General features: G+C 48.2%; 1 protein-coding gene across 1 annotated transcript; it reads right to left on the reverse strand.

Moving 5' to 3' along the window:
• Positions 1 to 1,332: 1,332 nt before the first annotated feature.
• On the reverse strand, positions 1,333 to 22,437 carry LOC134416599 (TOG array regulator of axonemal microtubules protein 2-like). Its single transcript, XM_063153359.1, has 18 exons — positions 22,346 to 22,437; positions 21,835 to 21,881; positions 20,651 to 20,859; positions 20,188 to 20,348; positions 19,971 to 20,017; positions 16,356 to 16,444; positions 15,802 to 15,937; positions 14,585 to 14,746; positions 13,727 to 13,886; positions 11,982 to 12,087; positions 11,014 to 11,249; positions 9,349 to 9,501; positions 8,112 to 8,229; positions 7,057 to 7,160; positions 5,497 to 5,701; positions 4,106 to 4,322; positions 2,939 to 3,025; positions 1,333 to 1,568 (listed from the first exon to the last, which is right to left on the reverse strand). Exons 1-18 carry the CDS (start codon positions 22,435 to 22,437, stop codon positions 1,333 to 1,335), a joined length of 2,565 nt encoding a protein of 854 aa, XP_063009429.1.
• Positions 22,438 to 25,551: the final 3,114 nt, after the last annotated feature.

The following is a 25,551-nucleotide window of genomic DNA, read 5'->3' on the forward strand; positions in this document are numbered from 1 at the left end:
CCAGGTAACAAGAGCAGCACAAAGGACACAAAGAAAATGTGGCAAAAGAGGAAGAGGAGCGGCCCAGTGAGGAAAGGATGTGGTGAGACACTGGCACATCAAGTGAGCTGCACTCCCCTAACCTCTAGGCTAGTAGGTCCTGCTGTCACAAGCTCCTTTGGTTTATTTCAATTTTATTTATTTTCTTTGTAATAAATTTTTAAAAATAAGAAATAAATATTTTTTTAAGAACAATTTTTTAAAAAATCATCAAAATTTAAATAGACAATCAAAATATTTATCTAAAACACCTAACATATTTACACCTAACGTACTCTACATGCTTAACAAACTTAACACTTACATACTCTACATGCTTAACACTTACATGCTTAACAAACTTAACACTTACATACTCTACACACTTAACACCTACACACTTAACACCTACACACTTAACACCACCTACATCTTATAAATGCACATAAATAAATAACTACGTCTAAATAACATATGTACAGTTGTATCTATGAAGCCTAAAACATAAATCCTATTCTTGAAACACTCTTCGGTCAGTTGGTGACCTCTTCCTGATCTTCGAGGAAAGACAGCTTTTCTGGGCTGGAAGCAAAGACCTGGTTGATAAGGGAACATGGAAACTACGAGGCAAATCCTCTTGGCACAACTGTATCCAGTCAGGCCTGCAAAGTGGAGACACAAAATGGATCAGAGCCTGCAATGCTACAGTGTCTGAAGCTCCCTATTTCATGGGACACATTTACTGGAATCTTCTAAACAGCTGTCCAGGGAAACATGCTCCTGCTGGCAGACACGAGGCAGGCCAGAGGAAAACCCTGAGCCACTTGCCCAGAGCTGCCACAGGCACAGCCTGGCCTCTGGGCTGCCCTGGGACAGCAGGGAGCCCAGAGCCCTGTGCTCTCCAGCAATGGCTCAGCTGCACATGCACCCTGCTGCTCCTCTCCCTGCCCCACAGCTCAGCAGCCCTACAGCTCCAGGGCCACTGGCAGCAGCACAGCTCCTTGCAGGGGCACATGCAGGGCACAGCTGTTCCCTGCCAATGTGCACAGCCTCTCTGCGCTGCCACAAGACCCTTCCTCCCTACAGAGAGCAGCCCTGCTGCCTACTTACCTTTTTGTGAGGCTGATCCATGCGTGGTCTTCACCTCGTCCTCAAGTCAGGAGTTCCTTCAGGCCCCCCATGCCATGACTAGGAAGGGCGATGAACAGAGCGAGGGCAGATGCACACCCTTCCTCAGTATTTTGTCATTTCTGGCACAGCTCAAAGTCCCATCCGGAGGTCTCTCTGGCCAGCTTTCTGGAGAACGTGAAACCTTCACCAGCCCAAAAGGCTGGAGAGGTTTTCCTGCACGTGTGGAGGCTTGCTCTCAGCACACTTGATCAGCTGGGTGCCCATCACCTCGCAGAGGGCACAGGCCAGCTTGGTGACCACAGCGCAGACGTTGGCGCTTCGCACCGGCAGCGCCTTGTTCTCCAGGCAGGACCAGAGCACGGGCAGGGCGTAGCGCTGCACCACTTCAGGGCTCCTGGCATGAACCCATTCCACAAGCACTGCTGGGACAGACACACAGCTCCTTACCCACCAGCCTCAATGCAAACAAGGATCTACCTCTGCTTTTGCTTCTTGGGAGCCGCTCTGGCCAAGATCAGTGAAACAGCACACAGAGCCCCATGACCCCAGAAATGGGCAATGCAGCTGATCATCCTTGAAACAGAACCACCAACCCCTCCAGACTAATTTCTCCAACCAGAGCCTTGTAGCTGTGGCAGAGTCTTTGTACTATTACTAAATTATTTCACAATTTGTTTCTGCATGAACAATGAATGAAATGTCAAATTGCCTTCTATTTCCCTTAACAAGTTGTCTAAACCGACATGGAAGATTTGGAAATGGACCCTAGAGAGGCAATTGAGAGATTTCTAATAAAAGGAATGATTCCATTTTTTTAAATTTTGATGTCAAGGGCCAAAAGTCTAATCTGGCACTTCCCTTTGCTCCGTGGCAAAGGGCAGTATTAGAACACACTTCAAAACTCCAGCCCACCAGAGATGGGTGCTGCTTGACAGCTGGATGAGAAACACCAGTGACTAGCTGGTGTCTTTGTTGGGAGCCACAAAAGCATTCTGCCAAAGACCTCTTTCAAACCTCAGGGTGTCTTAGAGAATCACCCAGACCCCATTGCCCTGGCATGTAGGCACCTCCACATTTTAATAGCATTTCCCCTCTCAATGTTAATGGCATTTTTTTCTTACAATGTGCGCTGAAATAGGGGCACAGAGAGAGAAAAAGGCTACCCAGGGGACTGAAATTTAACCAAAACATGAGTGTTTTCTCTGAAATCCGCTGTCTGCTCGTTTTCTGAACTGAACTATATCAAACATAGATAAAAATTTACTACCAACAGGGTCCTTGCATGGCAGATTTGGCTGAGAGATCAAAACCTGAAATGCTCGAGACCAGTGTTTTGGTCAGCCAAAATGTTATGTAGTAGCCATTTACTATTCTGTGGTGGAAGAGACTTCATTTTCTCTATGCTGTTAATCCGCCAGCAGTCATCAACATTGAAAGAGCCCCTGAAAGAACCCCAAACCAATTCTGCTAAGCAGGAAAAGGGTTATGGTACCCATTTAAAAATGAGACTTCATTTGAGTTAAATACAATTAAAGACATTGGTCACTATGGAAGTTGAGAAGAGCCCCAGTGAGAGCTGAGCCCCGAGGCCGAGCGCTGCCCCCATCTCAGATGCTGCACAGCTCTGCAGCAGCCAGGGAAAGCTGCCAAATACACCTGCCTTGGCCATTGGGCAGGAGGGACAAGCTCAGCACCTCCTCATGTGGAGGAGCTACTCTGCTCTCTGCTCACAGGCATTCCCTCTCAATACTCCCTCAGAGACCTCTTGGCTTAGAAGGGGAGGCCATACCTGTGATACGCTCCGTGACATCCAGCAGAGCTTCACCACTCAGTTGGCTCCATTGGTGGCTGAGCTCTTTCATCAGTGACACTTCATCTACAAGTGAAACACACGCTTCTGCTCACTCTTCTGAGGGCACAGGAGAAAGGACAGTGGGGAGGGAAAGGGCAGGGCAACCCCATTTAATACAATAAAGTCAATTTCTGCTGATTTTTGAATCCTTTTCTTCTTTCCTTCCAGCCTACTTGGCAAGGTTTAAAATTCCAAAAGAAAAGCTCTCCTTTCACATTTGTAAATCGAAAGTTGTCTGCTGGACCAGGAGCTATGTTAAAACATTTCACACCAGGGACCTCAAGAGCTCAGTCACATGGAAGCAGTAGAAAGGTTTTGCATGCCAGAGCAAAAAGGAAGAAGCCCATACTTGGGACACAGAAAGGCACTGAGTCAGGCAGTTTGTGACTTCACAGAGCAGCTGAGGTGGAGAAAGTGGAAACTCCCCTTGAAGACCTGACTCTTCTAACACACTGTTTTTCAGGCATATTCCCCCAGCGGCATTCTCAGAGCTGACATAAATCTGTGTGGCAGAGGAATTTACAGCAGCCCTTCCCCAGGCAGGTATTTCCCATTGCCATCTTGCTCCATTCAAAACAACACGTGGAGCAAGGCATCATTGACAGCTGGATTTAGACCCATTTGTTCTAAAGAAATGAACTTGGTGAATCATCAGTTCCCCGTTGGAAAAAGAAGACAAATGAGAAAGGTGGGAAATAGGCAGCTAATGCCTCTAATGCAGAGCCTTCCAGGTGGCTGCCCTGCAGAAACTCTGATGGGCCAGTGTCCCTTCATGCCAACAGCAAAGCTGTTCACTTGGCAAGTCAGACGGGGCCCAAGCAAACTGCAAAACCCCTTTGGCTCTGAATTGTAGCAAAGCTGGAGTCCAGGACTTGCTCTTCAGAGCAGCGGCACAGAGCCAAGGCAGCCTGGGACTGTTGGGAAATGCTGCTGCACATTCCAGCCTGTTGGGGATGGTGCATAAGGACCGCACCTGCCCAGCTTCTGGTGGGTGTCAGCTGGAGCCTTCCACAGACAACAACAGCTCCCAAGGCACTCGGCGCTCTCTTGTGTGGGACAGACAGAGACACAGGTGAGGGGAGTCCATGCCAGGCTCAGCCTTACCTAAATAAGCAATGGATTTGTCCAGTGCCCTCACAGCTGCGGCATGAACCCCGGGATCCTTTGAGTTCAGGTTCTTTGTTATTCCCTCCATCAAACGGGTCATCACCGGCATCAGGGCATCTTCCAGGAGTCCAATCATTTCTGCCAGCACCTCCAGCGCCTGCTGCTTCACTTTTTTATGGGTGTCGTTTATTCTCAGGACAAAATAATCAAAAATCTGTGAGGAGAACAAACAACATGAAAGCTGGATTAAAATGACCTTGTTTGAAGAGGGCATGTAGAAATGAGCACTCAGCAATATAAAAGATGAAAGTGATCCTTTCTGTCAGGTCAGCCTTGCTTGCACAATTTCACTGTTTTCCTGTGGGCCACTCACTGGAATGGTTGTGCAACCTGATGCTGCTGGAAAGATTTTCATCTGTTTTTAAGAGTTTTGGCTGGGGACAGAAAAGTTCCTATGGTATTTCTCTCCACCTATAAACCATTAAATCAATTCCATTTATTAATTCAAAAGGGCTACCTTTTCTTTTGAATTATGGAAGCAGATATTTACCATGCCCATTCTTCTATACAGTTGCCTCAAGTACTGAGGGCAATTATGATTTTGCCAAAACTTTGGTGGGAGGAGATCTAAGTTTTATTTTGTCTGTCTCAGAACCTGTGTCTGGAAAAGGGCAGGCCTCTGGTCAACTCTTCCAGGATCCAGACCATTTCTCTAAGTAAAAGGTGGACTTCTGAAATGTAATGTGCTATACAGCTCTCATTAGAGCAGGTTCAGTCCCTTGACAGCCACAGTATCAGGCACCATTTTCTGGAAAAAGGGAAAAAGCAGCTATGGGAGGAGAAAGGATGGATCTGTCCTTAGCTGTTTTCCTCTTTTTCCAAAGAGAAAAAAAGGCCCCTCAAGAAGGGTGAGCACCATCTTTGCCAAGAGGAATAGGGATGAGGATGGAATGAGTAGCCAGAGTTGCACCTGTGCAAGACAAGATGGAGTTACAGAAGTATCCTTTTAAAAACATTTTGTTTAAACCAACCCAGCCTGATACTTCTCTTCCCCATGCAAACCTATTTTTCATCTAGAGAATAATTGCCATGCTTTCAATGGCTGGATTCCCTTCACTTAACCCAACTGGGAGTAGGAGACAGCAGCAGTTACACCAGCAGAAAATTCTTCTATCCTCTGATGAACGGCAGCAATAGGCACCTGCCAGACAAATACAGCTGGACTGAAAGAACTTGTCCTGAAGCCTGGACCTCAATTACATTTGTCTGGGTAAGAGGGACCAGCCTGTCCCAAACAGCCAGGATGTAGTGCCAAGACAAGCTGAATTAACTTTACTTCTTCAGGCTTGGGAAAGGAGCTAAATGAAAGGAAAAATGAAGATACATACTTGGACAACATTAGTGGAGATCAGCTGGGGGCTGGATTTGCACAGGTCTAGGAGGAGTGCCACTCCTTCCATCCGTGTCTGAAACCCCTTGGCTTCCAGGAGATGGTAAAGCTTCTGCAGTGACTCCCTTCCTTCCACACTTGCAGGTAACGTGACCTGGGCTTTTGGACGGTGGAGGAGGCGTCCACCAGGGGCAGACTTCACCCTGGAAAACAAAACCAAATTTGGACCTGTTACTGATAATACCTTCAGTTAATTGTGAGCAAAACATCCTGAGGAGCTTTCCTAATGATGTGATTTCAAGCTAGAAAATCATGAAGCTCTGAAGGACAACATGGACCTCATGACAACCATTATGGGAGGCAATCTGCAAGTGACACCACTGCTCACTCAGGAAAACCAAGGATGAGATGCATCTGATCTATCTTCAGATGGTTTCCAAGGCACACATTGCTTTGTGGGGAAAGAGACACACTACTTCCAAGTTTAAATGCCTCCTCATGTGGCATGTGTGTGTTTTATAATATAGAAACTCATCACTCTGAAGTGTCTCTACACCAGGCATGACAATCTGGAAAAGTAGCTCAGATTCATCTGAACAGACAAACAGGGGCATATCTGAAGGATCCAGAAAATCAGGAACAGAGATAAAAATGGAAGCCAGACATCCAAGAACTACACTCACATTTGGTTTGCTTCCCTAGAGACTAGATGCACAGCTTAACAAACCCACTGAGTATTATCCTCTGGGATCAAATTGTCTCTTCCATGAGCACAGGAAGATGCTAGCCATGCTATGGAGGCTTGTGGTCACTTTCCTGCCACCACTGAGCAGGACAGAGCTAAATAAATCCCCTCTGTTGTCAGAAGAGAACAGGTACAAGTAGCTCTGCCACTGGCATGAAAAGACAGCAAGGACCAAATTCCTGTCTTAAATGCTGATTGCAGCATAGGGGGAAATAAACCAAACATACTGTCCATCAAGCAAACTATATGAAGGACAGGAATACCAGGACAAGAAGTCCACATTGAGACACTTGTTGACCAAAATGGCTCAGGAATTGCCTTGCTCCTTACTACTCAAACTTGGTACTGTTTGAGGGTAAAAAAACCAGGAATCAGCCAGGCCAAACCACATGGATGGGAACTGCTTGTTTGGGGAATGGCATCTTGCTTCTAAACTGGGACTTCTCATTAAAACACCCATCTAAAAAGGACTCCACTTGGATGAAAAAAAAACCCTGGTTGAATTTACTTGTCTCAAGCCAGGCAGCAGAGATTTAGCCCTCTCCTAGCCTCCATAGCACTGCCCTTGCCACTGCACTGGATCATCTGAGCTGCAACCAATGGGTATCTTTTTGTCACCCAATTTTTGTGGAAAGCTCTCCAGAAAAGTTGTGTTCAACACAATACAGAAGGAGACATTTTTTATCCTAGAGCATTTGTAGGGAAAGGAAACAATCTCTGGCACTGGTCATCTCCAGCAGAAATATTTGCCTGAGGAAGAGGCATGTAGAGCTTGTCATGTGCTTTGTCACATCTGACAAAAGTGCTCAGTACCGTTTGATAGACGGCAATGGGGTCTGGGGCTTCTTGGGGCTGTCATTCCTCTTCTTCACTGGCTCCTCGACAGATGGGCATTCACCCTTCTGGTTTTCCATCTCCTACAAAGACATAAAGAAACCCCATGAATCTTTAGAATATAAAATAGGAAATTCCCTCTTTAAAACACAAGTTCGAACCAGGATCACTGCTACCAAAGCTTAGGGAAACATTTCCTAACTTACAGAAATACACGGACCAGAGATTCAGTGATGCCAACTCTGTTTTCAATAGCCCAAGACAGGTTATGGGTGCTACCACACTGAGCAGCAGTCTAAAATCCCAAATTCACTACTCTTGAGCATAAATGGGAATAATGCAGACCCATAGGCAATGAGTGGTCTTAAAGGAAGCCGCAGAAAAAATTGGACTCTTTGGAGGTTGGCCCATTGTGTTGGAAGTTGATTTGGTTCAACACTTACTCTCCCTGCTCGTGCACCAAGGCACACTCCCTTCTGTAATGTAGATGAAAAGAATAAAATCCCCCAGACAAAGAGATGATTTCCCACTGGATGCTGCTGAATTCACCAAGCTTCTTCCAGCTCCACAGGGCTCGACAGGAGGGCAGTATTCCCAAAAGACAGACAGTAACTGTAGTAACTAGGATTGACTTGGACATCTTTTGTATATTTGGAAATTTCCTTGGCACTACTATTTCCAGTCTCTTGCAAAGACTGTTATGTTCAGAAGCACTATTCTCACTTAATTGCTTTACTGGGGGCAGAGTAGGGAGAATGTGGTGGGGGCATACACGTGAGTGCAAACCCATTTTCTCCTCCTTTCCTTTCCTCTTTGTGACTGATATTCAAAGTATTCAAAACTCCACTTCTTCCATAATAATATCAGTTCCTCTGTGGTCTGCAGATGAACAGGCTGAGGATTAACAGCTCATTCCCAGAAGCAAAATGATTCAGCAGGAGAGGAATGAGATAAAGACACTTGGGTATGTTTGATCTCATATTAGTAGTCACAATACTTGCACAAAGGAGACATTTCTCCTGCCAAGCACTTGCCTTCTTCTTAATTCTTGTCAGGATATCTTCCAAGTCATGCGGGGAAAGAGATTGCTCCAAAAGCTTTTTAAATTTTTGGTTATTTAGCAACATCTTCACCATCTCCTGTCCACAATGCCTAAGGAAGGAAGGAAACAAAAGGAAATGAACAAAGGAAGAGTGTTAACAGAAGAGGCTGATGCCTTAAATTCATCAGGTGCAATCCTTGCATGAGAAGGCACTACCTACTCAGCAAAGAGAGATTTACCTCATTTGACACTGCACAACACAAGAGGCAGGAGGAGAATGTGGGGCAAGAGAAAAATACCATTACTCTCTGAAACTGGGGATGTGCTTCTCTGGGATCAAAGGATCGCAGGGAACAAGCAAAACACATCTGCTTTGCTGTCAGAGCCTGTTAGCTCTGTTACTGTCCAGTGTCCTGCTGCCATTGCACAGGAATTTACCTTTCTCGCCTCATGCTTGCTTTTGATTATTCTATACTATATGTATGCATATGGGCAGCTAGTTGCTCTGGTGTTCTTGGCAGCTATTAATGGGAATTTCATCATCAAAGTAAGGGGATTTTGGTGGCTTGGGGTGATTTTGCGACTAGGAATTCACAGATTTCTTCAAGAAGAAATTTTGAGGTCACTGAGCCACAGATAACAGCATTCTAGAAATCTGTTGATGAGGTTTAGAAAGACTGAATACATTGGCTGAAGAACTCTGAAATATTTCTAGGGAAGTCTTAAGCTAATGAGAAACAGATGTTTGGGATCCTCCAGTGATGAACATTAGCCAACACTTTGGCTTTCTCTTGTGCACCTAAGGCCAATCAAAACTGTTGGACTGGATAATCTGAGCTCTTTTGATCTCAGTAAAGACTCCTTCAAGTCACAGGAAGGTGGCAATGCTCCTTCTTGCTGGCCAGCCTCAGGTTACCCGGTACAGTCATTTCCCCAGGCAGCCCAGAGCAGCAGTCACAGCACCAAGCCTGACAGAGCTCAAGAAGCGTTTGGACAATGCTCTCAGGCACATGGAGTGACTCTTGGGCTGTCCTGCACATGGCCAGGAGCTGGACTGGATGACCTGCATGGGTCCCTTCCAACTCAGCATATTCCATGATTCTATGCCCCTTTGCCACGCAGTGAGGTCACTCATTATTTCCTTTTGTTTCCACTCTTTTGTGGTTTTACCTTTAAAGCCAAACACAAAATGGTTTTCCTGGTTTTGGAGGTGAGATGAAGATCATTACCTTGTGTCCTTGTGACAGTCCTGAGCCAGTCTCCCTGCCACCTGTGGGAGCCTCTCAGCCCTGGGGGTGCCTGCGAGCTTGGTGACTCCCATTTTCTCCATCAAGGACAGGAGGAGTTGGGCCGCGCACTTGCGCACCTGGACGTAGCGGCTCCTGGGAAGGAGAGAGCAAACCCTGGGCCACAGGGACAAGGAGCAGCAGCAGCAGCACAGGCCTTGGCCAGAGCGTGCTCCCTGTCCTTGCTGGGGGAAGGAGCCTGGGCTCTCCCTGCACCTTCCAACACCTGCAGAAGGTTCTGTCCTCAGAGAAACACTAAGTTAGCATTGTACAGAAGGACTGCCTGCACAGAATTCAGTCTCCCTGCACTAGCTGATACTCCCATTTCTTTCCCAAAATTTACTTGGAGAAAGATTAAAGTAATAGATCACATAGGAATTATTTAGAAATTAAGGACAATTCATGCTGAACCATCAGAGGACACTCAGTACACAGAGCTGCAGCAGCATGAGGCTCTTTCCACCCATTCATCCCTAAATCTGCAGACCTCTGGGGAAAGAAAAATGCAGGGAAAGCATGCTGTGGTGTGTGAAGTTGTGGATTATCCAACAATGCAGCCTGTTTCTTTTCAAAGCTAGGCAAGGAATGCATCTGAGTGTTTTACCCTGTTCCAAAGCTGAGGAAAGGGTGGCAGGCATTTGAGCCAGGCTGTCCTGATCTAGAGACTATCTCTTGGGAACTATCAGGCCCAGCACCAACACTTAGGGCAGCATTTGCTTCAGCTGTCCCATGGCCCTCACCCTGGGAAGGTACCTGGAAAGTGAATCATCATCTCAAGGCTAACATGAAACATCATTTTGAATAGAAAGCAGAGCTCTAAGGCCAGGACACACACACAAGACTCCTTTTGGCAGCAGCTGCACCTGCTGGGCAGGCTGTGCCACACCCAGCACATTCTCCCCCATGTGCTCCACACCCCAGCAAGGACACTCCTTATTTCTCAGGTTAATGGATCATGAGGATACGTGGTTTTTCCCAGGGCCTCTGTGGTTAGCACTGCAAAATATCCACAGTGCTTGCAGCTGCAATTGCAAGTGTCCCTCTTCCCGCAAAACACAAGGCTCTATCCTTAGACTTTGCAGGCACTTTCCCTTCCCCATCAGTCACCACATCTAGGAAACTCTGACAGACTGGGAGAACTCCAGGAAGCAGCAGCAAGCTGAGTCAGAGGAGCTTTAGTTTGGATATTAGAAAAAGTTTTTCACCCACAGGGTGCTTGGGCCCTGCAATAGGCTCCCCAGGGCAGTGCTCACAGTACCAAGCCTGGCAGAGTTGAAGAAGCATTTGGACAACAATCTCAGGCACACGCTGTGACCCTTGGGTTGTTCTGTGCAAGGCCAGGAGCTGGACTGGATGGTCCTGATGGGACCCATCCAACTGCCCATATTCTACAGTTCTGTGACTCTGTGACCTAATGGGCTGCAGGGGGGCTGAAATAGGTGACAAGAGGAAAGAAAGGAGGTTGATCAGAGAATCAAGTCACTGAGTCCACGGAAGATGAAGGATACAGGACCCTTCCCTCCCAGCATTCCCATTCTCTCTCTCGGGTCCCTTCCCCCACCCACACACTGGAAGGTGAAGAACATCACTAAAAGAAGAAGAACCTACTTGACTCCCCTGTCCAGGAGAACAGTCATTGCTCGGGCAGGAGTCACGTTCTCTACCATCATCCCCAGGCTCTGACAGGCTGCCTTCTGAATAAACTCTGGGGAGTTCCACACCATGGGGAGAAGGACCGCAGCAACCTCATCCGCCTCGGAGTCCATGTCCTTCTTCAAGATGGCAAAGAGCTCTCCCAGAGTGATGATTGCAGAGCAGGACACCTTGGACCGGAGGTTGGTCACCTGGGGAAGTCATGAGGGGAAACATAAGAATGACCTTAAAAAGAAAACCAGTTTTCTTAGACAAAACTCCCAGGAAATCACAGCATGTCCCACTGTCTGCAGAGGAACATAAAAGCACAGGAAGAGCAGAAGAGCCCAAGCACAGAAAGGCACTTACTCTGGCATCAATTTCTGGCCTCACACCTGCTTACTGCAGGCATAAAAAATATGTTTCACTAAAGTCTTCTACTTCACCCTTCTATAATGTCAACTGCTTCGATTTTAGGCCCTTTGATTTGAAAACCAAAGCAAATTAAAGTAAGGGATGCTTTCAAACCATAAAGGCACAGGTCAAAGATAAAACAGTCAGGGGCTCCTGTTTATCAACACCTGTAGTTGAAGCACTCAGACAGGAAACAGAAAACACAGGCTCAGACCTACAGACTCATTGCAGTGTCCAGTTACAGCTTGGGCAGAGATTGGGACTCTGGCATATAATGTCATTAGTGTCTCAGTTTCTGCCTTGCATTATAATGACACCACACTCAAAGACAAGTGCCAGATATCCAACCTGCCAGTAAATACAGCTGCAGGTACACACAGATCCTACAGACAGCTGAGAGACATTAGAAGTAGAAGGTCTAAAGCCAGAAGTGAAGGCAGTCCCTGAGCACACATGGAGATGAACAAGCACACATCTACTCTACAAGCTGTGTATGAAGTATGGGGGACAATTCAGAACAATGTTCTCACCTCGCTGGTAGCTGCCAAGCAAATCTCACGAAGTCGACACAGCAGGACTTCTGGATGGGACTCAGCCAGTCGTGGGATGTTGAAGAGTCCCTTCTTCTTCAGTTCCCTGAAAGACAAGTACCAAAAAGATTCATTTTTCTCTCGACCCAAGAACTAGGCAGCCCCCTCTGAAATGACCAGGCTGGCAGCTCCGCCAAACCATGGGAGGTGCTTTTCAAGGAGCACTTAATGAAATCATGGAACCCATTGCCACAGGACGCTGTGGCTGTCAAAAACATACACAAATCCAAGAGACAAAGAGAGCTTTCAGAGTGTTCATGTGTGGCCTTTCTGAAAATCTCTGCTATTAAGTCCCTCTGTCACTGCTTCCTAGAAGCTGTGAGGCCGGGCCATGCTGCTGTTTCTTGTCACCTCCCTGTACCTGTCCCTGAGACACAGTCCCATTGGGCTGTCCCTGGGACAGTATTTTCCTTCTTTGTCAGCCCCAGCAGGCAGTTCAGCCCTGAGAGTCTGCACTGCCACTCTGGAGATGAGTTTCCACTCTACAATCTAGGCCTATCTGTCACCCAATCCACTCCACCTCACACATTCCCCAAAAATGCAGCAGTATGTCATCCCAGATTATTAAGATTCCACCCCTGGGCAAGAACTGTTGAGACTCTGGCTTTTCCCACAACACTCCTACCTAAAACAGGCCCCACAACAGCAATATGTTATTTAAAAGGTGCAAACAACTCCATCTCTCAGCACTTGCTTTGTGCAGGCCCTCAGCCTCAGGAAGGTATGTGAGGCATCAGGGCTGCAGCCCATGGCTGGTGACTGATCTCACAGGCACCCTGAGTGTCATCAGGACCCCCCAGACCTGCAGAAGCTCTCTGCACCTCACAGGGCACCAAAGAGAAATGGGGAAGAGAAAGCACAAGAGAAAGGGCAAAGCAAAGGAGATGCATTGAGGCCAATTTTTCATGCTTATCCCTGTGAAAATGAAGCATCCACCAGTGAGTGGATGCTAACCCAGACATCAAAAAAATAACCTTACAAATGTTAGGTGATATTGGTTATCACCTCTGGGCCTCCTTCTGTCTGTGTAGAATTTTAGGACACTGAGTATTGACAAAACATCTCAGGCCCATATGAAGCAGTGAGAAGGAAAAGTTGAATTCCCAAAATGCAAGAGTCCTAGAGGATTTTATTTCTTTTTCCTTCTCTTCTGCCATGAGCCCTTCAGGAGTAATGGAAGGCTGAGAGACTTGAAATCACAATTCAGTCCATTTTTCAAAAAAGAGGAGCTCTCTGGAGCTGCTTCTGGGACTCACATGCACGAGTCCCTGCCATTGCTGACAGCAGTGGGAGCAGAGAGGAATCGTACTCAGTCCCACTGGGCCAGTGGCCCAAGGCACCCAAATCTCTACACCCAAAACTGCTGCCATCCTGCTTCTGCCTTCAGCCAGAAAATCATCTTGTCCCACAGCTTTCTCTCTTCCCTCCACATTTCCTTTGCAGCTCCAAGGAGCAGCAGGCAAAGCCAGGAAACAGCACGGACCTGCTGCAGCTGCAGCACTGCTGCAGAGCAAGGCCAAGAAAAGGCTGCTCTCCAATCTTTATGCTCTCCCTGCTCTGCACGCCTTTCACCAGTGCCCTTTGGCCCTCTGGGCTCTCGGAGCTCCGAGGCAGGAGCAAGACACAAAAGCTTCTGACCAACCTTAATGCTCAGAGGGACACAGAGGGAACGGGGCCTTTCTTACCAGTCATCGCTGTCCAGCATGGAGAGTGCCTCCTGCAAGGACTGCTGTGGGTCTGAAAATGCTCCCTCCTTCTGCCCACGCCCACGGAGCGGCTCCTCTCGGCGCTTGGCACCAGTGGCCGTCTGCGGGGTCACTGTAAGGAGAGGGTCGGCCATGGGCGCTGCAGCCCCGGGCACGGCACCCGCCATGGTGCGGCCTGCAGCCCCATCTCCCCCATCTCCCAGCCAGGGCTCCGTGTGGCACACGCTGCCACTGCCTCAGAGAATCCCTGCTGCCTGCATCCTGGGGCTCCTTGCTTGCTCCCAGCCTCCCCCAGCTGCGCACAGCTCCAGGCTGAAGCTGACAATTGCCCCCACAGTACCAGCTCCCAAGTGGCACAGGTGCCACAGCCAGCAGCAGCTTCCTGAGGCCACAGAGTTCCCACTCCCTGCCAGACAGTGCCCACAGCAGGACTGGCCAGCCCAGGAGGGAACCCCTCAGGGGCCTCTCTTGTCTCAGAACCCTGATTTCCCCCAGCCCTGAGGACAGGGACACTCTGCAGCTCCCTGAGGAAAGACCTGCAGCTGCCATGTGATAGCACCAAGCCAGGCCTGACCAACCCAACCCTGCTGGGCCAGGCTCAATCCCCACAGAGCAACGACCAGGTAACAGCCACACCTGACCCTTCACACCTGACAGCACCTCTGTTTCCATTGACTTCAAATATTCTAGACAATCAACTTTTGGAGTAACTCAAAAGTAGATTTGCCAGACTACGGACCCAAGATCCCAGCTGTGTTGGCTGAGGCAGGAGGCAGTTTGTGCTCCTTGTGCAAATACAAACCCCTGCAGGAAAAAGCTGCTACGGAGCAGGCTTACCTGAGGAGCTGCGTGGGAAGCTGCCCTCCCCATGGAGGGTGGGTGTACTGGGCAGTGAAGGAACATTGTCCTGCTTTTTCACAACCTTCTTCTTCATGGCACTTCCAGGATGTTTCCTCTGCACACCAGGAGCTGTGCCATGGACAGGCGATAGGCTAAAGCCTGCAGGGACCAGAGAGGAGCTTGTAAGTGGAGGGTGCTGGACAGGGTGATGATGGAAAGGACCAGAAAACTTGCTGGAGATGGGTAACATCTCTTTGCTATCCCAAAGAACTTCAAGTATAACAATGGCACACCAATATGGGACAGGGATCACACAATCACAGAACCCTAGAGAGTTTGGGTTGGAAGGCACCTCTAACCACCATCTAGTCCAACCCCTGTGAGCAGGGACACCATCTAGATCAGATTCCTCAGAGCCTCATGAAAACACCTTCAAGGATAGACCAACAACAGCCTCTCTGGGCAAATCTTGTCAGCTTTTCATCACCTTCATTTATAAAAATATTTTTCCTTGATATATAATCTAAATCTATCCTCTTCTAGCTTAAAAGCAAACTGCAGTGATGCTTCCCCTAAGAACAAGAATAACCCAGTATTGCTCTGCTTCTGTTCTGTTCCAGAGGCAGGCAGGGGCAGTTCCCACAGAAAGTGCAGAGAGCCCTGCGTGATGCCCTCGGGCTGAGTGCTGCCTCCTGCGGGCCCTGCTGCCGCCCTCGGGCAGTGCTCACAGCCCTGCAGGCAGAGCCCCTCGGCCGGGATTCCCTCGGGAACGCTGCTGGCTCCTGGGGCTACAACAGAAGCCCGGCCTGGGGCTCCAGCACAGCTCCACAGCGCCGGCTCCTCAGCAGGGAGTGGCAGGAGAAGGATCTCTGGAGGTGAATTTTGTTTCTTCCAGGTTGCAGCCTGGTTGAGAAGCATTCTTTTGGCCTCACCTTCACTGGAGGCTGCTCTCCAGGAGAGAGTCTGAAGCCCCAGTGTACTTGGCAAGACAGAACTTTCTACTTTGAAAGAATTTAGAGATGGAGGTGGGAAGCTGATATTCTCTTACTGACTCAGTGAGACCATGGGCAAGACACTTCATACCTCTGTATTTTAATTTGGGAAACAGAATTAAATCCCATGCAAGCAGAACAGCCCCCCAGTCTGACTGCAACATTGTGCAAAGGGCAAGCAAGTGGTCAAAAAGGACCACCACAAGTGTAGCCACCACTTACTTGCTTCAGCTGCATCCGCAGGCTCAACTGGCTTAGGAGTAAGCTGCCTTTGTCTCCTCTTTGTCACTTTTTCCAAAAGCTCCATTTTCTTCCACTCTAAGTTCTTTTGAGCCAACTTGCCCAATGCATCACGGACCTAGGTGCAATGGAGATACATCACAGACTGTGAGCAGGGACACACAAACCAGACACATCATCTCATCAGGAGCTCAGAGTCCATAGAGTGCCATAGGCTTCAATCTTTGCTTCTCAGCTTCCAAGGATGCACTTTGCCCACATTCACTGATATGTAGCTCGCTCTGCCATTCAGAACTTCTCTAAAACAGCCTTTGCATATAAAGAATGCTTCTGGCATGACCTTAGCACCATCTCCAAACAGTGACCTTGGCACCACTGGAGATGGCCAAGCAATTGCCCTGGAGTTGTCAAATAAATTCCCAAGAGAATCCCCCTCCCCCAAGGAGTGGAAGATTATGATTTTCAGTGACATTTAGGGCCAAGCACGAAACAGCCACTGGAAAGGAAGTCTGCTCACCCCTGTCCTTATCCCTTACCTTTCCAGAGTTGTCCCTCAGCTCTTTGTCCCTCTTAAGACCAGGACTTCTGAGATGATCCATCTCCCTGGTCTGGTTCAGTGAGAGGCCTGGGAATGGAAGCAAAGGTTCCTGTAAATCTCTGGCAGATTTCAAGCCCCCAAAAATGCCATGCTGGCCAACAGGCAATCTCTCAGATTGCAGAGCTGTCCTAAAACAGAGATTAGGATTGAGAGCAGCAAGGCACAATGCCTAGAGCTTCTCCCAAGGGATGGGCTACTGGCAGCAGACATGGCATTGCTCTGTTGGCCAGCAGACTGAAACCTGCTGCATGACAAAGGCCTCAGCCCCTGCATGCTGGACAGCCTCTGTGTCTGAGAGAGAAGAGCAGAGATGGAGATTGCTCTTGACAGACATTCTTGTCTGCCCTTAATCATGCTGATTTCAGTAAACATCTTCTTTATGGTTCCTAAAAGAACTCCCAGGTTCTAATACCTGCACGCATTTAGATCAACATTTCCTTCTCTTTGTTGGAATATTTTAGAGGACATTCAAAGACAAGTCTAGGTTTGCAGTGATACCCAAATGTAAATTGTGTTCTTGACACTGGATAATTCATTTTCCCCGAGGATTTTCCTTCAAAATTGTATGAGATTGGGCAACTTTCAGGCCAGCCTGACTAGAGGTTGTTTTTCTTAATGCAAGTACAACAATGGAGCTCATTCTGAAATGCACTCCAACAGAGTTGTTAAAATTCTGAGAACTAATCATTCTATACAACAGCCTCACAGAGGATAAAAATTATATAGCAGCAAGGTAGAAAATAATACAATGCCATAAATCAGGACTTTTTACCCTGCAGAATGGTCAGCTTAATAATAAAGGAGAGTAAGATCTGGGTTTTGAGGAACGAGGGCAATTATGGATGGAAGGCAAGGTCTTGGAAGGTAAGAGCATCTGGGAAGGTGGCAGGGAAACTACAGATCCCAGGGTAACCTCCTTGGGACCATGGCAGTCAGTCAAGTCTGCAAAATGGACACACAAAATTTAACAAACTGTGAAGCAAACCTAAAGCATCTGAAGCTCCATATTTCATGGGACACATTTCCTGTAAGCTTCTAAACAGCTGCACAGGGAAACATGCTCCTGGCTGGCAGACACTTGAGACAGGCCAGGGGAAAACCCTGAGCTACTTCCCCAGAGCCAGCACAGGCACAGCCTGGCCTCTGGGCTGCCCTGGGACAGCAGGGAGCCCAGAGCCCTGTGCTCTCCAGCAATGGCTCAGCTGCACATGCACCCTGCTGCTCCTCTCCCTGCCCCACAGCTCAGCAGCCCTACAGCTCCAGGGGCACTGGCAGCAGCACAGCTCCTTGCAGGGGGCACATGCAGGGCACAGCTGTTCCCTGCCAATGTGCACAGCCTCTCTGCGCTGCCAAAACATCCTTCATCCCACCAGAGAGCAGCCCAGGTCCCACCTTACCTTTTTGTGAGGGTGAGCCAGGCTGCTGGGCCAAGGCCCCCTGAGCCAGCCGGGAGCCCAGACCTCCATTCCCAAGGCCGGGCTCCAGCACATGAGTATCCAAACTGAAGGGGTCCATGAGTTCCTTTGGGAACAGAGGCATCCCAGGTCCTGTCTTGCACTGAGAGCTCTCTTCCTCCTTTCTCTGGGTTTTTGTTGTAGGTTCAGAAGAAGCTGCCGAACAGGGACAAGAGAAGAAGTGAGTTAATTGAACTCATGCCTTTATAATCAGCCCTTCTAATGATTCAGGAATTCAAAGTGTATTTTAGTTACTGAAAAGATTGCTTGGTTTTTGACTTTTCATGAAACTAGCATCAGTTTAATTTCTCTGAACAATATGGAGCTGCCAAGACAAGAGAGAAGGGTTCTACTACTTCACCTTGTGCCCCTTGCCTCCCCACTACTACAGGATCCCTTTTCTTCCAAACAGCTGGGAATTCACAGTGCTCTCTAGAATCTGACACTGGCAAGGAAGTAATTGTTTTCAAAAGGAGTTTTCAAGGCCTTTATTTTGTATTTCCCACTCAATTCTAGGTTGGGTTTTGCAGTTTCGGGGATTTTTTATATTACTCTTTATAACAAAGGAAGTTCTGGGACACAAACAATGGCACCACGTGTTAGATGCAAAAGCAGCTTTGCTCTCTCCATGAGATGTGTCCAGTATTCTGTAAGTCTGTATTTGTAAAGAACAAAGTCCTCATCCCCAGATTCCACTTGTGCTATATTTACTTCTTCCAGGGGTTTATTCTCTGATTTCTTTTCAGCAGAGAAACCCAAACTGAAATTAATGTAACCTGTCTCAAAACAATTCTAATCTTGGCTAATACTGACAATTCAAAATGCCCTTAATGGAAATAGCTGATGGCCAGTCATTCTGAATACTCCCCAACTGAGCTGTCAGAACTAGGAGAAATAATTCTTTACATTGGATACATTTACAGAGGATAAAATCATGTGGCATCCAAGCACTATGAGAGGAAAACCTGTTTCAAAACTGGATTCATTCACCCTGCAGAAAGCTTAGGTGAGTAACAAAAAGTAAGATAGGAAAAAGGTGATTTGGATAAGTAATTTCTAGACCAGAATTAATCCAGAAAAAACGTCACCTTACTTATTGAGTAATACTTCTCCCTAGCTGCATTAAGCATTGCAGCTGCATATCAGCAATGAAGGAGCCATTCCAAAGGGGCCATACCCAGGATTTGGCAGAACTAACCCTAAGCCAAGGAACCAGGGGATCTGATCCTTTTTTCTGCATCACCAGAATTATTTCTCCAACTCTCATCTCTCCTATCATTACACATCCAGAGATGCCAAAGAAACAACAACAGTGTCAATGAGGCTTCCAACCTGAAAGCACTGCCAGACCCAGCATTCTGTCTGGCACAATTCCACTTGTCAGGGATCAGGCAAGGCAGGGACAGGCACAAGGCATCTCCTGCCCCAGCCTCAGCCTGCAACACTGACACAGGCAGAGACAGCCAGGGAAGAGATTTGTCACTGTGAACCTGCCATAGGTGGCTTTGGGACTGTGCTGTCAGAGGATGACAAACTCACACCCTGCCTAGGCTGAGCCCATTTGGAAGTCTCCTTCTCCTTCATTGGAAAAGTCAAAAGGACTTTCTGTCATAGGAGGTTTCCCTATTCCTCCCAGTGCAAGACCAGGCAATGTCCATGAATCTCCTTCACATCTCAAAGGTTTCAGCTCAGAAACAGCCCCAAGGAAAGCTTTTCTCCTTCAATGGCAGGTGGAAGGAGTGGGAGCATTCCTCATTTCCTGCTAAATGCCTTCCTTTTCTCATCTTATTTTAACTCCAGAAAGGCTGCAGGGAGATAAAAGTCATGTGCAGGATGGAGAAGAATGTTTCCTTTTCCTGCACAGCATTTCCAGGATGCCAGGGTACCACTGCAGCTCCTGACACTCAATGCTTCACACTGGAGGAATTTTCACTGCAACACTGGAGAACACTCCCAAGGGACTCTGCTCTGGGAGAGTCCACTCTGCCCATCGAGGAATGGCAACTTTGAAAACGTTGCAATTTAGCCAAGCTTTTCAATTGACACCTCAGGGTCAAGACTAGAAAGGTCATTTTAGGACAGACATGCCCTGTACCTACCTGCATCTTCAAAGAACTCCTCTTCACTACTGCTGCTGGAGCTTGGCCTGGAGAAGATGGAGGACAAAAGAACATGTGAAAAGTAGAACGAGCAGAAAAATGGTGAATACACAGATGCTTGCCTTAATACATGGGACAGCTGACTGTGCAAAATGACCACAGGAGATGGGAAGAGTGAGGTGTACAGCACACTGGAGCAGCAGACACCTTGGCTTACCCCATATCCCAGTACGCCTGCAAATCCAACTGGGGAGAGCTTGGCAGAGACTCCACAGAACTGTCAAGAGTAAGACTGCCTGCCTTGCCAATTGGGGGGATCAAAGGCAGTCCAAAGGATGCCTTCTTCATTTCCCCACCATTGCAATTTGGCAAGGAGGTCTGAAAAGAGTAGAACACAGTGCTCAGATCAAGCATCCAGACTTGCCCATATTCATAACCCAAGACATTTTCATATGCCCTCAACTGCAACCAAGTAGGAATAAACAAGTCAAACTGATGGAGCTGATTGGCACGGGATGGGGAATGGAAAGGCAACTGGTGAGGGAGAGACCATGTCCCACATTTGACACCTCACACCCCTGTTCTCTCCTCTGCAAGGGTGCCTACATTCCCAGCTGGCATCCACGTGTTTGTGGATAAACTGAAAATCTACCATACAGGACTTAGCTTGGTGTCCTTACCTTATGTCCCTTTGTCTCTGAATTCTGCTCCCGGCTGCTTCTTACAATATTGTTGTAGCCAGTGCTCATTTTCCCTTTCTTTCCATCAAGCACCTTGCTTGGCTTGATGGGAGAAGAGCTCTCTGGGATGGGAGGCAATGGCTTCGATGGAAGTAGTGAGGAGGGCCGTGTCTGTGGATGACTCTTGCAAATACTGGAGTCAGTCAGGCCTGCAAAGGGAGAAACAAAAGGTAACAGAGCCCACAAAGCAAATCTAAAGCACCTGAAGCTCTGTATTTCATGGGAGAGATTTCCTGGAAATGTCTAAACAGCTGCACAGGGAAATATGCTCCTGCTAGCAGACACTGGAGGCAGGCCAGGGGAAAACTCTGAGGCAATGCTTTCAACATGGAAGCATTGTGTGACCCAGATGCACCAGACACGGAATTCTGTCTGGCACAATTCCACTTGTCAGGGATCAGGCAAGGCAGGGACAGGCACAAGGCACAAGGCAGCTCCTGCCCCAGCCTCAGCCTGCAACACTGACACAGGCAGACACAGCCATGGAAGAGAGGTGTCACTGTAAACCTGCCATAGGTGGGGTTTGGGACTGTGGAGTCAGAGGATAACAAACTCACACCCTGCCTAGGCTGAGCCCATTTGGAAGTCTCCTTCTCCTTCATTGGAAAAGTCAAAAGGACTTTCTGTCATAGGAGGCTTCCCTATTCCTCCCAGTGCAAGACCAGGCAATGTCCATGAATCCACTTCACATCTCAGAGGGTTCAGGTCAGAAAATACCCCAAGGAAAGCTTTTATCCTTAAAAAGCAGAAGGAAGGAGTGGGAATATTTCTCATTTCCTGCTAAATGCCTTCCTTTTCTAGTCTCATTCTGACATTATAAAGGCTGCCGGGAGATAAAATGTATGTGCAGGATGGAGAGGAATGGTTCCTTTTCCTGCACAGCATTTCCAGGTCACCTAGGTACTACTCCAGCTGCCGTGACTCAACACTTCACACTGGAGGAATTTTCACTGCACCACCAGAGAACACTCCCAGGGACTGGGCTCTGGGAGAGTTCACTGAGCCCATCAAGGAATTGAAATGACTTTAAAGACATTTTTAAAACAATGAGTTTCAACCAAGCTTTCCAAAAGTCACCTCAGAGTCAAGACTACAAAGGTAGGACAGACGTGTCCTGTACCTACCTGAATGTTCAGAGGACTTTTCTTGTCTTCGCCTCCTGGATCTTGGCCTGGAGAAAATGGAGGACAAAGGAACATATTATGAGGAGGTAGAAAGAGAAGGGAGGGAATGGGTGTACCATGAAAGGAGACAGAAATACTCAGCATGGTCATTTCTATGAAGGAGGAAATGCAACACAAACCCAAGAGGATGCAAAGCTGATTAATTGTCCTTAAGTTTTCAGTTGCTGGATCCACACAGAGCTGGCCAAGCTCAGGCTGTAATAATAGCCAAGTCCAGAAGGGGACACATCCTGAGATGCTTTGAAGCCCTGCCCTTCTTCCACACCACCACCTCTGCTCTTGGGGCATTGCTGTTTGGTTTGACATTGAGCTGGATCATCACAGATGGGCAAAATCCTGAATACACAGATGTTTGCCTTAATACAGGGAACAGCTGACTGTGCAAAACAACCACAGGAGATGGGAAGAGTGACGTGAACAGCACACTGGAGCAGCAGACACCTTGGCTTACCTCATCTCCCTGGACTCCTGCAAATCCACCTGGGGAGATCTGCCCAGAGATCCCACAGCACTGTCAACATGGAGACTGCCTGGCTGGCGCATCATGGGGATCAATGATTTTCCAAATGCCCCCTTCTGGATTTCCCCACCACTGGGATATGGCAAGGTGGTCTGGAAAGAACAAATCACAGTGCTCAGATCAAGCACTCAGCCTTGCCTCAATTCATACCTCATGACATTTAGATATGCCCCCAACTGGGACCTGGCAGGAATACACAAGTCAAACTGATGGAGCTGATTGGCACAGGATGGAGAACGCAAAGGGAAACGGTGAGGGAGAAGACCAAGTCCCACATTTGACACCTCTACCCTCATGCTCTCTCCTCTGCAAGTGCACCTACATTCCCAAGGACATCAAGGTATTCTGAGGTGCCACTGCCTCCACTGGCCTTTAGGATGGCATGGCTGTGGCTTTAGATCACTGCTCTCTCCCTGCCCCTAAGGTGACACACTACCACTGCTGATCTCCAGCCATGGCCCCACAAAGCCATTCTGCAGGATGACAAAACCTGCTTTTCTCAAGCCCCTCATTTCTTCTGCTGCTGCCCTCCCCTCCTACAGTTCCCCAGCAGCCCATGAGCCCAGATGCTGCTGAGCTCTCGGCATGCTCGCTGCTCTCCAGCTCCCACACATCCATCAGCTCAGGCTCACTGGCATTTAGCAAGTTCAGCAGAGCTCCCTGCCCTGCTGCTCTCTGCAAGCTCTCTGCCTGCCCAAGCTGCTCCAGGGCCCCCAGGCCATGGCCAGGAATGGGGCTGGAGGCAGCAGGGGCAAAGGGACGCTCATCCTTAGTATCCCATCATTTCTGGGATTTGATTCTAAAGGGCCAGATCAGGACATGTTAAAACTTGACTGAAAGGGTCAGTTCCTGTCAGGGCAAAGGTCTGAGAGCTCTGCCAACAGCACATCAACTGAAAATTTACCACACTGGACTTAGATTGGTCTCCTTACCTTATGTCCTTTTTCCTCAGAGGTGAGCTCTTTACTTCTTATCTCTTCCTTAGAGTCAGTGCCAGGTTTCCCAGTCTCCTGCTCTCTACTCCATATCTTGCTTGCCATGGGAGAAAGTGAGCTCTTGGGGATGGGAAGCAAGGACTTGGAGGGAAGGAGTATTGAAGGACTTGCCAGGGAAAATGTCTTGGCAAGAGGGGAGCCAGTCAGGGCTGCAAAGTGGAGATACAAAATATATCAGAGCCTGCAATGCAAACCTAAAGCATCTGAAGCTCCCTATCTCATGGGACACATTCCATGGAAACTTCTAAACAGCTGCACAATGAAACATTCTCATTGCCAGCAGCAGCTGCCAGAATCAGGCCAGGAGAAAATCCCTGAGCCACTTGCCCAGAGCTCCCACAGGCACAGCCTGGCCTCTGGGCTGCCCTGGGACAGCAGGGAGCCCAGAGCCCTGTGCTCTCCAGCAATGGCTCAGCTGCACATGCACCCTCCTACTCCTCTCCCTGTCCCACAACTCAGCTGCCCTACAGCTCCCTGCTAGCCACACCTTTTCCTTCCACGGTCTTTGCTTTTCTGGTGAAATCCATCTTCAAACCTGTGCTTCTGACAGGCAGAAGTGACAGGGTCTGAATCTGAGAACACTCAGTGTAGACAGGGCCAGGAGCTCGGTACCCTCAGAACAAGGCCGGGTGACTCCAATCGCCGGCGCTCGGCACACAGAGGCAGAGCCAGACGCGTCTGCTGCCGCTGGGGCCGTGTCCAGCACAACCTGCACCAGCCCAGGCTGGGGCTGCCCCTTTGTGACACGCTGCCCATGCTTCTCTCGTTTCCATGGCTGCAAAACCCCACCCCAACTCCATCCCCTTCCATTCCCTTCCCTAGGGCAGCCAGCCCTAAGCCTGGCCAGGGCTGAGGCATTCACACTGTCTAAGATGTAGACCCTTCCAAAAGCTCCTTTACATGTCCCATATTTCTGTAATTCCTGCTCAGTTCTGGTTTGCAGCTTGTTGGTGTGGGATTTTGCTTAATTCTCTTCACATCAAACAAAGTGCTGGGACGCAAACAATGGCACCAGGCAGTGGAAGAGAAAGCAGCTTTGCACTCTCCAATGGACAGCCCCAGAATTAAGCGAGTCAAGAGCTGTGGAGAACAAATTGACCATCCAAACATTCCTCTTTTGCTCTACTTCATAATTCCAGGGGTTTACTCTCTGCTTTCTTTCCAGCAGAGATACCCAAACCCAACATAAACACGACCTATCACAAAACAAATCATATCTTGGCTAATACTGACAATTCAAAATGTCCTTGATGGAAATAGCTGATGGCCAGTCATTCTGAAATACTCCCCAACACAGCTGTTAGAATTAGGACAACTAGTTCTGCACATGGTTCCACAGAGGGTTAAATCACATGGCATCCAAGACTATGAGAGGAACATCACTCTTAAAATTGGATTTCTTTCCCTCTGTAAAATGTCCCAGTCAGTAATCAAAGAGACACAGGTATGGATTAATGACCTAAACCATTCCTAGTCCAAAATTAATCCAGAAAAAAATTCACCTACTTCAATGACCAATACTTCGCCTTAACTGCATTAAGCATTGCAGCTGCAGATCAGTAATTAAGATGTCCTTCCAAGGGGGACATACCCAGGATTTGACAGAACTAATCCTAAGCCAAGGAACCAGGAGATCTGATCCCTTTTTCTGCATCAGCAGAATTATATTGCCAAGTCTCCTCTCCCCTATCATTCCCCCACGGAGATGCCAAAGGAACAACAACAGTGTCAATGAGGCTTCCAACCTGAAAGCACTGCCTGACCCAGATGCACCTGACACAGCATTCTGTCTGGCACAATTCCACTTGTCAGGGATCAGGCAAGGCAGGGACAGGCACAAGGCATCTCCTGCCCCAGCCTCAGCCTGCAACACTGACACAGGCAGAGACAGCCAGGGAAGAGATTTGTCACTGTGAACCTGCCAGAGGTGGCTTTGGGACTGTGCTGTCAGAGAATGACAAATTCACACCCTGCCTTGGCTGAGCCCATCTGGAAGTCTCCTTCTCCTTCATTGGAAAAGTCAAAAGGACTTTCTGTCATAGGAAGTTTCCCTATTTCTCCCAGTGCAAGACCAGGCAATGTCCATGAATCCACTTCACATCTCAAATGTTTCAGCTCAAAAACAGCACCAAGGAAAGGTTT

Source organism: Melospiza melodia, chromosome 3 (genome assembly GCF_035770615.1).
Source record: "Melospiza melodia melodia isolate bMelMel2 chromosome 3, bMelMel2.pri, whole genome shotgun sequence".
Classification (NCBI taxonomy): Eukaryota; Metazoa; Chordata; class Aves; order Passeriformes; family Passerellidae; genus Melospiza; species Melospiza melodia.

Bases quoted from the DNA above. Each gene is read 5' to 3' on its own strand.
- LOC134416599 (XM_063153359.1), bottom strand. From the start codon at position 22,437: ATGCGCCAGCCAGGCAGTCTCCATGTTGACAGTGCTGTGGGATCTCTG. The intron at 11,250-11,981 runs GTGAGAACATTG...TGACTTCCCCAG, and splicing joins GCTTGGCAGCTACCAGCGAG to GTGACCAACCTCCGGTCCAA. The intron at 5,702-7,056 runs GTACTGAGCACT...TTTGTTTTCCAG, and splicing joins CCATTGCCGTCTATCAAACG to GGTGAAGTCTGCCCCTGGTG.